The 15138-nt window shown below is 42.1% G+C and overlaps 1 protein-coding gene across 1 annotated transcript in view; it reads left to right on the forward strand.

Moving 5' to 3' along the window:
• Positions 1–9728, forward strand: part of LOC147701261 (IgGFc-binding protein-like) — a 217263-nt gene extending 207535 nt beyond the window's left edge. Inside the window, exons 19-20 of the mRNA XM_086929327.1 lie at positions 8647–8846; positions 9636–9728. Of these exons, the coding sequence (XP_086785453.1) occupies positions 8647–8846; positions 9636–9728 (293 nt within the window). The remainder of the gene's footprint in view (positions 1–8646; positions 8847–9635) is intronic.
• The last annotated feature ends 5410 nt before the right edge of the window (positions 9729–15138 follow it).

A 15138-nucleotide genomic window follows, 5' to 3' on the forward strand; every position in this document is an offset into this window, starting at 1 on the left:
CTCTAGATGCTTAAGGTCTTCTATCAGTGAGTTTCATAGCTTAGGCATTGCACCTGGACATACTTGTTACTTGGGATTCAGTTTTATAAGTTCCAGTCTTAGGATGTTAGTGTTCAAAATATTTTCTTTCTACCTGAGATCTTTAGACAAGTGGGGATGTAGGACAGCTGCAGACAATGTATTGCTTTGGAAATAATTCAAGGTATTCTGAAACTGTTTCTCACTTCTGTCAGAAGCCAGTAGAGAACTTTCAGCACTGAGGTTAGCTGATCAAACCTTATCTTGTCAAATAAGAGTCTTGCTACTGAATGTAGCGAAGCTGGGAATGTAGCTTATAAAATGTAAAGGCATCTTATTCAAGCCGCATTTTCAGAGTCAGTTTGCGAGATCACCAATGGTAGAACTATCAAGCAGAAGTCTTTGAGCTTTACAAAGGGTTTAATTTATTTTTTCTTTGCATTTTCTTTTATTAGTAACAGTGGTACAATAAAGGCGGATCGCGCAGGTTTTTGAAAGCAGTATAATCCACAATAGAGTGCTATATCAAGAGAGAAAAAAACAAATGACAAAATAAAACACAATTACATTTTGCATAATGCTAGACAAAATAATTATGGTAGAAAATACTCTGGTATGGAAATGGAACTGCAGATATTTACAGCTCTGGTTGGGAAAAAGGGTAAATTAGAAGTCTATAGGATTAGTTTTTGGGTGCGAAACGTTCAAGAACTCTTTACCTAGCTACACCCACCCTCCATCACCAATGGATGTCAAAATAGTGCATAGCCCCCAGGCCAGTATGGTCACGGTCATGCCCAGTTCAAGTCAGATATAGGCCCCAAATGGCCTTAAAGATATTTTTCTGGTTGCTGAGTTTGTAAACGAGATGGTCATGGGAGGCAATCAGTGCCATGGCTGTACTTCAGTCCTCAATTGTCCGAGGTGTGGGTGACCTGCATCGCTGCAAAATGCACAGTTTCTCCGTGGCTAGGGTAGAAGTTAGACAGCTTCTTAAGTAACTTTTTACAGATGGAAGGAAATGGATATGATGAAGTAAAGACAGTCCTAACATGGGTTTTATGTTTTTTTTAAGGAAAAGTGGCTGTGACATTTCTTATGGAATGGTAAATGTGGGCACTGACAGAGAGATTCTGATCCAAACCCCCTGGTTTATATTAACTGAGAAATGTGTTGTAGAGCCAGCAGATAAATATAGTGGAGTGAACAATCTGCATAGATCCAGTAGGCCAATTGGAAAAGCAAGATGCATTTAGGTTTTTTTTAAGGAAAAGCGGCTCTGACATTTCTTATGGAATGGTAAATGTGGACACTGACAGAGAGATTTTGATCCAAATCCCCTGGTTTATATTAACTGAGAAATTTGTTGTAGAGCCAGTAGATAAATATAGTGGAGTGAACAATCTGCATAGATCCAGTAGGCCAATTGGAAAAGCAAGATGCATTTAGGAAATTTACAAGGATGGTGTTATGCTAAAATGCCCTCTTAGTCAACAAGTTTCTTGGTGCTGAGGTCCAACAAAAGATGATCAGACTGAGATCGATTAAGGTTGATAGGTAAATAATCTTGCCCTTAGAAAGCATCTAATTAAACCGAGGTAAAAGCCTGATCGAGATTATCGACGAGAGCATTCAGACATTTTACAGTGTAGATTGGGAAGCTGCTTCCACCCAGTTTATTTTAATCCATTTTAGGAGATACAAAAGGTCTGTTAAGGAAAAAGTTAATATTCTCAAAGGTTTGTATCTCTTTCCCGCTTTACGGTCAGTCAAGGCGATGCCCTGTTGACGGTTCAAAGGGTTTTAAATTGGGCCAGTACTTTATTAGGGGGACAATTAAGTTCCATTACAATAGAACAGGATTGACATGAAATTGAGAACCTAGTAAACGTCTAGCTGCAGCATTCTCGATTACTTATATTCCTCTAATTAGACAGTTGCGGAGACATTCACATGAAGAGTTAGCATCCTATATTGAAGAAAATTGTCCCTTTTCTACTATATTCATTAAGTTATGGTTTCTTTTTTTGCTCAGCAGTGTAAATGATATGAACAGGTAGGTAACATTAGGGATACCTGTTTACAAGTGAGGATTCACCGTCAAACTTGATTCCTAGACTTATTACATTCTTCATTTGCTCCCGAAGGCAAGCCATCTTTGTCAGGGCTCTAGCAGGGTGAGTGTGGGAGAAAACTGGAATATAGGGACCATGAGCTCTCTGTAGGAAGAAGGGATTTCCAGTGATGGTGGAAAATATATATAAGAAAGTAACTGAAGCCTGGGAAGGAAAGGAGCGCAGAGGCTGAGGATTGGAGTGCGCAGGGTCAGGCTTTGATTAGGAAACTAAAAGTTGGTAAAGGGAAAAAGGATAACACAAGTTCTACAAAAGGGAACGAAGGGAGGCAATAGACAAAAATGATAGGTTGCTCCTAGATTAGCGATCTCTCTGTGAGATGAAAATATCTTATATGAATGCAAGGAGCAGATTAATCCCAAAAAGTTTGGGAGTTACCCAGCAGCCCCTATGGAGAAGGAGCTCTGTGTAGTTCTCTCTGCCAGATGCACAATCCTTGGCTTGGATCTAACTAGCACCTTTGGATGCTAGAACAATGAAAACGAAAATACAACCACAAGACAGAACAACAGAAAACAGGGCAAGGAACACTAACATAGAAACTGGGCTCAGGGAAAACCTGGACTTGAATAAGGGTCTGAAGCAGGACTGGAATACATGGATATGAAATGCTGACAACAAGGCTAGGAAAGATCTACGCTCAAATAGGCAAGGCAGACATTTGCAGATAAACAGGAACACACAGCATATGACTGGACAGACTAAGAAGAGCGCAGACAGGAGACTGTGATCAATGGCTAACACAAGACATAAACAGATGACAAGAAGACTTAACAGAAGTTAGTTGCAAGGTACTGCACCTGTCCTCACAGGGATGAAATCACTGGAGGCCCAGGGCAGGAGCAGAGGTGTACGTAGAAAGCAGGGTGCAAGGACTAAACCAGGAAAAGGAAAAGTCGGGAATCCCCAAAAAGGGGAAGGCTGAACTAAGGAGGACCTGGAGAAGGGAAGACATGCGAAACCAGGCGACACAATTCAGGGAATAGGAAAACCTGAAACGGTGTATGGATTGGAACAAATACAGAGAAGGGTCCAGAGAGCAAATACAAAGGGGAAACAACCTTTACAACGCAACTTTTACACCGCACTACCATTACAACGAAACGTTTACAAAGTAACATCCATTACAACGCATGCAGTTACAACACAACCATTACAACGCATGACACTACAATGCACACCACTACAACGCATGCCATTACAACGCAGTCATTACAACGCATACCATTACAACGCATAGCATTACAACACATAGTACCTTACACTATCCAACACTTACCCTACTGTTGCACCCCCTGGAGTTAGGATAGTAATTTTAACCCCTACACTATCCAACGCTTACCCTACTGTTGCAGCCCCTGGAGTTAGAATAGTAATTTCTACCCCTACACTATCCAACACTTATCCTATTGTTGCACCCCCTGGAGTTAGAATAGTAATTTTAACCTCTACACTATCCAACACTTACCTTACATTCAATGTAATGTTATGCGTTGTAATGGTATGCGTTGTAAAGGTAGTATGCGTTGTAGTGGAATGTGTTGTAAAGGTAGTTTCAAAGAATTAGTTGTAATGACATGCGTTGTAATGGTATGCCTTGTAATGGATGTTGCGGTGTAAAAATTGTGTTGTAAAGGTAGGCGGTGTAAAAGTATGCGTTGTAACTTCATACATCCAATACAAAGAGGTCAGAATAACTGTAGGATCCAGGAACAAATCTAGCGAACAGGAAACCACCACCAGGTCGAGAGCTAGGAAGGTTCTGAAGACAGAGAGAACAATATGTGCCGTAATGCATCAAGGAACTGACTGAAACAGAAACCTGGCCTAAAAAGTGAAGCAAAATTAGCAGAAAAAGAGTTGTTAGGTTTATTGACCTATACTGATGTCATCGCAGGTTCGTAATGGGCCCTTGTGAGTGACATGTAGTGGCCAGAGAGCAGAATCTTGACAATCTGAAAGGGCCAGTAGGATCCAAGCCAGAGGTTAGGCTATCAATTAGCAAACATTACTTCCATGTTATGTGGGATAAGCTTAAGATAACCCCTGCCTATTCCCTTCCAAATAAACCTCAAATGTGGTTTGAAATGGCAGCTTCTATCCGATCACCATTAAGTCAGACAAGTAGCTGTGCATCATCTGCATACATCTACAAGAGTAACACCTTTTGCTAACAAGCTCACATAGATGTCAGAAAAATTACAGCTGAGCCCTCTAGTATAAACGAGATGCACATTTTGGTGTATTTCAAACCAAAAAACAGGTGTCTTAGTAACTTCATGCATTTTTTCTGTTTCCACAATATGCATTTGACCTCAAGAAAATTGATTGATTGATTGATGGTTTTCTCGACATTCATTGTAAATCTGAGTGATCACAAGATACATTGCATAAGTTGGAATTTACGGGACGACTCGTGATGAGAGCATGAAAATTTAGATATTTTCTAGGTTTCCTAAAGCTAGACCTAGGTCATTAATAAATGTAACTATCTCTTCCACTTCACAATGCCCCAAATGGTGCAATATGTATCAAATATGTAACAGAAATTCAGATTGTTATAATTGAAGAGATTCAATGGGCTGGGCGCTGTATTGAATGAGATACGTACTACCTAGTTGATCGACCTCTTCCTTGCCTTGGTCTCTATAACATTAGCAAAATAATTTGAATATAAGTTCATCTAATCTTTACAGTAATATTAATAAGTCTTTATTGTATAGTTAATAAAAACCGTTACAATATACCAATTATTAAATTAATCTTTACAGAAATTATTTAATCACCAGATACGTGGAAGGAGATAAACTGATATGCTCCAATAAATATGTTGATTTAATTACAACAAATTTGATTCCTCCATCAGTTGACCCATCCTCTGTAGAGTGGGACTCTGTTAGCAACATAGAATAGTCCCAAAGCAATATGTAAACGTTCAACCCAACAACCTTCCATTCTTAAAGTTTAAATTAAAAGACAAGAGTTTGTCGGAAGATAGAATCTGATGTGCCAGTAGTCTGGTGCTCTATTTAGGGCCTTCAGTGAACCCAGGTAGAGGGGATAACAACATATGGCAGAAAGTCATTCATCAAGGAAACCTAGACTAGGGCCTCAGCTGATCAGGTCAGCTGACAAGTTCCTAAATGAGTCTTTAATCTGACCTTTTGAAGTATCCTTATTTGAACAGATACCCTTCTCATGAGAAATGGGGGCTGGAGAGAGGGCTTCTTGGTGAGTTAAACATGGAGTACATAACGTGTTGACATGGTTCTGATACCATATTAGGCACACCTGATTCATGGCCATTGCCAACATATTCCTGCTTTCCAGTACCCACGTAGAGTAGCAGAAACCTGGCAGATCGACATTAATGCAGTTTCCACCTTATCTTTGGTCCCCAAAGTAACTACTCCCTTGGCAGCGAGAGCCACAATGGTGGCAACATTGTTGTCACTCTTACAGTAGCCTATAGATAGGCTATATTTGAGTAATGTACAGTGGTATGATCAAACATTTATCCTTCATACCTTAAATATACATGTGCTGACTAATTTATAATTTGGATTGTGCTTACAAGTACAGTTCATGAACTTCTCTACAAAATATGTACATACTATTTTAAATAGTGGAGCAGAAACATGTCAGTGCACCAAAGTTGAGTTTATTATTGTGTGAATCTATGTTGGTATTTATTTGTTCAAGATGCACCTTCTGTTCCTAACTATTCATAATTGGCATGGCTGGGGGTGGGATCGTTATTACTTAGGCTAACAATTCAGGGTCCATATTATACAAAGTGCACCGGGAGCGCAACAGGCTTCTGCATTCACTTTGTGCGCCCACGGGGCACTTTGAAATTAGAGAAGGAGTTGAAGACGCTTGTGTAGTCCATTCTGCAATAAAGATAGTACTGGCTCACAAGAGTGCTGTTAGATTTGGGAGTCTCTAGTTGGCACAGGTAGGTATGTGTGACAAATAGGGACCCTCTCCTCTAGTTAGGATAAGGGATTACACTCCTAAAATAACGCCTGCTCACCCCCTTGGTAGCTTGGCACGAGCAGAAGAGCTATACTTCAGAGGCGTTGTAAGTTAAAAAGTTGTGACCACATACAGTAACCCAGTGACAACACTACAAATGGACACCACACAGGTTTTATATAAAAAATGAGGAGATTTTATTTAGAGTTACCACAAGACCATAAACAACAAAAATACACAATAAGATTACTTTAAGATGGTAGATTTAAGCTTAGTTCAGTTCAGTTCAGTTCTTAGATGCGACACTCTGCGTCAATGTACCTTAGGTTGCGTTGCGCTTCCATGACAAGCAATGTCGCAGCGATGGGAAATGGGGGAGAAGTCTGTTGTCCCCAAGACTTCAGCCGGAGGCAAGCTCTTTTCCAAGCCCTTGGAGATCCTTCAAAAGTTGAAAGCAAAGTACACAGAGTCCTTTGGCAGTAAGGCAACCACTGCAGGCCAATCCCCCAAGCAGCACTTCAGCTTGGTAATAGTCTTTCTTCAGTTTCTTCAGCTTCCTCTCCTCAGTAAAGGTTTTTTCTTGTAGTCCAAAGTGATCTAACTTCATGGGATCAGGGTCCCAATATTTATACCCCAAAATCCTTTGTTCTTGAGGGGAGAGGGGCCTTTGCCCAGTCCAAACCAGTTGTGAAGCACTCTGTTCACCAGACTTCTCCTTTCCTTTCACAGTGCAGGGCATGCACATCAGACGCCTCACAGGAGGTGGGTCCAGCATTGTGGAAGGCAAGTACAGTCCTAGAGCACTTTGTTTACAGGACTCCTTCTCTTCTTTCAGTGTGCAGAGCAGAGACATCAGCCGCTCCCCAGGGGGTGGAGCCAGCATTGTGGAAGGCAGGCACAGCCCTATTCAAGGTTCAGGTGCAACTCCTCCCTACAATCTAAATGCAGATCTCTCTATTCACCACCGGGTGAATAGAATTCTCATGGAATTCCCCAGCCCTGTCACTCACAAAACCAGACATAGGAATACACAACCTAGCAGAGGCAAGTTTGAATGGTTAGACAAGCAAATACCTACTTTCTAAAAGTGGTATTTGCAAACACAGAATACTAAAACCAACTTCACTAAAAGGTGTATTTTATTATTCTAAGTTCAGGCATACTAAACTCGAATTTCTACCATGTTCTCTGAGACAGCTAGGATTATAAAATGTAATAACTCTAACCACCCATTATTTGCCTATGGAGAACAGGTAGCCTTGCAATAGTGAAAAACGAAAATGGCTGTTAGGACATGCCACACACATCAGGGCTTGTCCTACCTTATACTTACAATGCACCCTGCCCTTGGGCCTACCATAAGGGTGACTGATATGAAGAAAAGGGAAGGTTTAGGGACTGGCAAGTTAGTGCACCTGCCCAGTCAGCATGACAGGACCAGACTGCACGCAGACTCTGAAATGGCAGACCTTAGACACATTTTACCAGACTGCTTCTGTGGGTGGCACAACCAGTGCTGCAGGCCCACCAGCAGCATATGGATTTATACGACTAGGGTCTGACAAGTAAACCTAATAGCCAAACATGGAAACACTGATGAATACAACAATTTACAATAAGGAGCACTTGCACTGTGGTACTGAATAGCAGTGGCATAGTGCCCAAAGCATACAACACCAGCAAAAATACATGAGGCAACAACAAAAATTGAAGGGAGACCCAAGCCAATGGTGCCAGATCTAACAAGTGCCAGCAGTATCTACATTTGGTGTTCTTTCATTTGCATGCTTGCGTGGCCATTTGCAAACGAGGGACTCTCTTTACCTCTGCGTGCGCACTGTATTATTGAGGTGGGCTCAAAGAAGTTGTCAGGAAGGTCACTGAAATATTGCCACAAATAGGTATTGCAGTCTCAGTGCACCACCTCAGTGCACTCCTAAGTACCACCCAGACATTCTCTTGTAGGGGGTGCAGTCACTCACTGCACTGCCTCTTTAAAGTGCTTATGGGTTGCCTCCTGCATAGTGAAACAAAGAGCGGCTTTGAAGCAGCCGCTCTGTATTTCACTTGAATGTGCTGCCTTTAGAGCAGCACAAGTTCACAGCTGCCCTGATGGCAGCGCATTCTTCATATTAGGGCATATTTTTTTGTGTTGCCACAAGGTGCACCTATTTAAAGGTGCATTATGGTGAAAACAGGAAACATTTGCCCTATCTGTATTAGGGCCTCTGTTCTTTTTTCTGGTGCCACAGTTGCCAGATAGGTGAGTGTAACTGGCTTTTGGCTGCATCCAAAATTATGTTTTTGACTAATTGTGGTGGATGCATTATAACTGAGATTTGCTTTGATATTTGTTAATAGTGACGTTAACTAGCTTCAAAGTGTGTGGGATATAAACACATATGAATATACCAAAACTGTGGCTATGCTAGATCTTCATTGACAGGCTCATTGAGCACCCACATTTTACTGTTACTTATATTATTTAACACGCTTTTTCCTCTGCTCTTTACAGCTCTTTCTTGTCCTTCGAAAAGCCACTATGAACTCTGTACAACCACTTGCGATCGCACCTGTGCCTCAGTAAAAGAATCCTCCAAGTGCAGCGGGCAGTGCTTTGAGGGCTGTTCATGTGATACTGGATTTATGTCTGACGGAGAAAGTTGTGTTTCTATGGATAATTGTGGCTGTGTTTACAATGGGCAGTACATTCCGGTGGGTATTTTCTTCTCATTAGAGGTCTGTGATTCAGTTGACTCATCTACTTGCACTTTACATTATCTGGTCATTTGCCAGTTGGCAAAAATAACAAGTTTCTCACTGTATTGGCCCATCTCTTGCTAATCTAACATCCCACTCTTTATGACTCATGAGCTGTGGTAGAGAGGAAGGTTAGAGTAGCAAAGCAAATTGTGTCCTACAATAATAAGGTTTTAAGTTTGACACACAGGTACATGTCTTGCCTGATTTGTGTCTAGCCCCATTCCTCTTAAGAGACTTGATATACGATAGGTGAGTGATTAAAAATGTTGATAAGCAGTGTGATGAAGTTTCAAAACAATCATTACTTGGTGGTTCTTACAGGCAAACTAAGCATACATTCAAACTTCCCTGTAAGAAATTGGGAAATTAGTTGACAGGATGAGTACCCACCTAAAGTAATAACTACAACCCCTAACAGGGTGAACACCCTAGGTGATTAAATTAACCTAAGCTCAATCCAGTGGCACATATGGCACTGAGCAGATAAGCTTAACATAGAAGCAATGTATAAAATAGTTATGTAGCACCAAAACAGTAACAAAATCAAAACACAACACAAGAAAATTCCCAAACCAATTTAGAGACACAGAGTAAATTATATCAAATAAAATTACATCAAAACAACAAACATCCAATGAGGGAAACCAGAGTTGTGAATTTTTGAAGTTTAAATGTGAAAATAGTTCCACAAAGCTTTAAGAGCCAACCGTGGTAATCTGGTTGCGCATGACCTGTATCTAGGTTCAAGTAAAGGTTGAGCACAATGGAGTGCGGAACGAATACAGAAATCTGATTGATCCAGTTGGACGTTTGACCATCAGACTTGGTCTCTGAAATGGATGTCAAAAATTATTAGAATGGCAAGGCAGCAGGCTGTGGATAATGAGGGCTCCAAATCATCGGATAGCTGCTGGATGGACGAGGTCTCAGTGAAACCATTGACTTCTGGCAGGAAAGATTTAGGTGGGAGAAATTAGAATTTCATGCCTAGACAAAATCCCTCCCCAGCTGAATACTTTTGGCACCTTTGCCTACTCGATATATTTCTCCGTTCTGATGTAGTCACATTTTTATGGAGCTGAGATTTGTCAGCAGAGCAAGGCTGCAGACTGTAGCTGGTCAGGGCACTGTGCGGCCAGATGCCGTTGTCGAGAGGTCTTACTGAAAATGATTGTCTGCTGCAGAAAAGCTTGGAGTGCGAGCTATGACAATCTTTGGCCCAGCGGCACCTCACCTTGAGAGAGTTGTTCCGATTGTCCGGAGGCCTCAGAATTGAAAAAGCTTCTAAGTCTCAGGTTTAATGAAAAGTAAGGAGGAGTACACTTTGACACGAGCCGAGGGTTAAGGAACTTGGGGACCGGTCTTGGGGATCAAGACTCACTCCAGCATCGGCCAGCAGCAGGGCTAAGGACAGGTCCAATTGTAACTGGTCAGCTAGACAGTTTCGGAAAATGCCACTTGTAGCTTAGTGTTTCCCTGCATCTTGAACAGGAGAAGAGCCTTATGGCCCTTGGAGGCTACTACAATGTCCTAGATACAAGTGGGATATCAGGTCTAGGCTTTTAAGGTCACAAGCAGCAGGTCCAGTCCTCTTCTGTTCTTCCACAGGTTCAGAAAATGTTCTGAGTAGGGTACTCTGAGTGCCATATCTATTCCTGAGACCAGCCTATTGTTGGGGTAAACTCCTGGCCACTTCCTAACCAATGGGGTAAACATTCTCAGGGGTATCCGACCTATTTTGCAGCATCCCCCATTTGCCCTGTAACAATCCCACAGTGACTCTCTATATCTAATGCCTAGATGAGAGACACTTTCTTGCCCTGTGCAGAGCAACTGTGCCCACCCCATAGGTGTGGATCGAGAACAAATGCTCTTATCTATTGACGTCGAGAAGGCATTCGATCGGATCCACTGGCCATAATGCAAGAGACGCTTGTACACTATGGGGTTCGAACATGGTTTCCACCTGGATCCTCAGCAACTATGGCTGCCCAACAGCAATGGTCAGTGTCAATGGGGAGACTTCTGACTGTTCCACATGCTCCATCCTTTATCTCCGCAATGCTCATCCCACGAAAATAACTTCTGCAGAGGTGGCTGATCTAGACTGCCCTATGTGGATTGCGAGGTTATTTTGATTATCGCTAAGCGGACACCTCTTAAAGCACCAAGGCCAGATGGATTCCCAGCAATCTTCTATAAAACCTTTTCACATGTCTGACCCCACTGTTAACCGCAATGTTTAATTCAATCCAGGGTCCAAACTCGATACCGCCTTCCATGCATGATTCGTCTATTGTAGTCATATCAAAACCAGATAAACGTCAATACGACTCCAATCAGCCAATACATTGGAATGCCCTCTCTTTTGCATGTCTGTGCTTTGAACTGGCACTCAAAGTCAAGGCAAAAGCATCCCTCAACTATAAACTCTTAATCAGCTCTCTCTACCAAATACCCACTACATTGGAAGGCACTCTCTTTTGCATGTCTGGGCATAGAACTGGCACTCACAGTCTGGAAAGGACTGGCTTTTCATGGACACAGCAGTGTCAAGACAACGTCTCTGAAAGATCGCTTTCTTACATAAAAGCCACAGACCGAGAAGCCTTTACTCATCACCTATTACTAAATCTTTACTGGAGGTCTGGGATTGAGTCAGCGAACAAAAAGATTCGACCTCAATCCACTCCCCACTCACCCCGATTGTGGGTAATGTAGACTTCACCCCGGGATTCAATTCGGTGGAATTCCATCGCTGGCAGGGAACAGCCAGCGAACAGAGTGACGCTTCATTAGCCATCTCTTTGATGCAGAAGGCCTTCTGTCCTCTGCCTGCTGCCCCTCTGAGTTTTCACTACCTGAAAAAGAGCGGCTCCGCTACCTCCAAATCTGGCATTGGCCAATGCATCCCATCGTCCATCACTGCCTCTGAGAAGTGTCTATTGTCCAAGTCCTCCGATAGATGTCTGATTACTGAACTAAATAAACTCCTTCATCAGTTCACCCCATTGGTTACACACATCGGTCAGAAGCATTGGGAGGTGGAGCTGGGAAACTCCTTGACAACCAAAGAATGGGTGAATATATATTATCAGGCGTGCCACACCACCTTCGATATAGGTAGTATAGAAACTGCGACTAATATAGCCACCTACTGGTATCTCACCCCATACTCTTACATCAGGGCAATCCCAGGTGTGGTATTGGGTTCACAAGGCCTACATGCTCTGCAGAAATACCCACTTACACCAAAAGAACTGTTGGCACGGAAACTGAAAAGTACAAAAGACAAGTTTATTAAGACCTCATGGGGTGGTGGTACATTCCTACAGCACCCTTCGGCAATGCAAGAATTATCACACCGAACGTTGGTGTGAGTCCTTCTTTTATACACTTTACAGGTAATAAAAAGTTTAGGCGGTACAAGATTACAGAGCTTATGTACATATATGGTCATTTTTGGAGCACAGCCAACTCATGGGAGGGGTTACAACTCCACTGGTCAGTTTGGCGGAACATTCCTGAGGGGTGACTGGTCAGTTAGGACTGCGCATGTACAGGCTTGACCGTTACTAAAAATAGCCTGTTGCTGGGCAAACTCGAGTGGTCAGCGGCACGGACAAAGGACTAAAGGGCATGCTGACCACGAGGCCGCTCATTCCCTAAAATGGCCGCCGTACATACAAAATGGCGTTTTCGAGTAAGGCCAAGTTAAGGAAAATAACGTGTAGCAAAGCTAAGCGCTAACCCGGCCATTGTCAAATTACGACACAGGTGGAAATCAGACTTCTGGTATGGATGCGGCTCTCCTTGAAATCTACTGCACTTTTCTCTAGGAATGTCTAAAATTAACCACTGATTGGTCCCACATCCTGGATGATGTGGATACCCACTTTAATATCCAACTCCCCAGGTTCTTGGCTTACGTGATCTTTGTGCTCCCAAACCCCCACACCTTTCCCTTAAAATGGTGCAGGGGACAACAGTTGGGCCGGGCTCAATGAGCTGCCATACAGAACATCCTGACGCACAGAGGCTCTGATGTGACTCCTACTTACCAGGGATGGCTTTATCGCCTCTGCTATATACTGGGGATGGAAATGTTGACCCTTACGCTTTTCGCACAGAGCACGTTGTACGCTGAGCTCAGGCACCCTTTCAATACACTATTATCTTCTGACTATCGCGAGCTTACCTTTCCCAAATATGTACGTCTTCATCGTTTGACAGATATCAGCACTAATCCATCATCAGAGAGTACTAACTAGGACAAAAGAGGCACCTCACATGATCACATCACTCGCATCCAGGGTGGGGGAAATTTGGGAATTTTGTATGCGCTTTTGTATGGCACAATACAATGGAGCTCGGTATGCTCATGCTGATGCTGTGTTACACTGCTAGGAAACTAATAAAAAGATTTAAATCATATATAGCATGCACCTGCCTTCGTGACAGTTAGGCATACTTAGGGATGGCTTATTATTATTTAAAAGGAAGGTTTAGGCTACAGAAAACGGGTGATTTTGACAAGTGGAATTTGTAGTTTTAAAAGTGCATGGGAAGGCTAGAAAAGTAGGCCTGCTTTCATGTTAATACTGTCACTGCACTGGGTAGTATAATTGAGGACGCAGCCCACTGGTGACAATTAACTTACACTTTGGTAACATATACTAGAGGCTTGTCGGTAACTTACATATGCCAAAATTGGCATTACCATTGGTCAGCAGGGGTAATGTTCACAGAGTACTACAGCCAGGAAAAACAGTATAGAGTACCTTAAACAGTTTCATTAAATTGTTTATCTCTGGGATAGAGGGTAATATACAGGTAATAAGGGGTGAAAAAAAAACCTGTATTCCTCAGCATACAATCTTGCTCTGTTCTCATAACTGCCAATAACCACACCTTAACACCTCATAGGCAATAACAGAATTTTTCCATTGAGTCCACCCAGAACATCAAGGGTCCTAGCACACAAAGTCTCATGATACTCTTCACATACAGAGCCTGTGTAGGTTATAAGTCCATTCACAAGGGCATTTATGAGTAAATATGATAGTAATCATTCAGTACTACTTAATCTACTCATAAAGCCTTTGGGAATGGGCCCCGTAATCATAACACCAACCATAAATTAATGTTTAGGTTTTGTTGCATGCCTTTTTTAATGTTCACTACTTTGGCACAAATGAAAAAAAAAAATCATACTGAAATCCCTTATTTTCGACTGCACTTCTCTCTAAACTGGAAGTTGTAACACGCGATTTGTTGGAAAGTGCGTTATTCGTATTGAATAATATGCATCTACCACTGGCAATAAGGCCACTAACATGGTCTAGTGCTTAGTATAGGTCCCTCTAAATTATTCCCATGCTCAACCCTCTGTAGCTTGGCTGCGAGCAGCCAGGTTTAACTCAGAAGAGCGTTATGTAGAGCATTTAAAACACCAATTCAGTCAATATTTAAGACACAACAAGCAATAAAAATCCAACACCAATTTAGAAAAACAGGAAAAAGTTATATCTTTAAAATGACACCAAAATGACCAAAATCCAAATGTAGGGAACCGAAGATATGGGGTTTTAAAGGAATAACATGTCATATCACTTAGAAACCTATAGAGCCACTCTGGGACTTCTGGTTCCGCTTGAAGGGGAGAAAGTCAGAGTTTCAGGCCAACAGTGATGGAGCCCTATTCTCCTTTAATTGTATTTAATTTCATTCCTAGCAATATTTATGCCTTCATAAACTGTTTCCATGTTATCCTATTGGGCTGGTCATCTACAATGAGAAAACTGCAATGTGCAACTTCTCCATCATATTGGCTTGTAAAACATCTTGTATTAGGCCCCACCTAATAGTTAGCGGACCTCCCATCCTTGGGACACCTAAGGGAGGTTTTAGAGGGCCTGATTATGAAACAATAGTGTTGTTTCTCAACGGTGCTCCTAGCACCAAAGTTGATACTGGTAGGCACTTTACTACAATGGGGAAAGTGAAATGTGCAATTTAACTATCCCCAGGGCATATAAAACATCTTTTATAAGGACCCTCCTTATAATTACATGACCCACCACTCCTGGGACACTTAGGGGAGACCATAGAGGTACCTAAAATACTAAGTTATTGTAGTTTTATCACTTTTTAAGAGCTAATCCCTTCAAAGTCGAGTTTGCGTACAATTTACATTTTAAAACCAGTGCTGCAACCCAGGCCTGCTTTTAAAATGACCCCAGGC

This window comes from Lissotriton vulgaris, chromosome 7 (genome assembly GCF_964263255.1).
Source record: "Lissotriton vulgaris chromosome 7, aLisVul1.2, whole genome shotgun sequence".
Classification (NCBI taxonomy): domain Eukaryota; kingdom Metazoa; phylum Chordata; class Amphibia; order Caudata; family Salamandridae; genus Lissotriton; species Lissotriton vulgaris.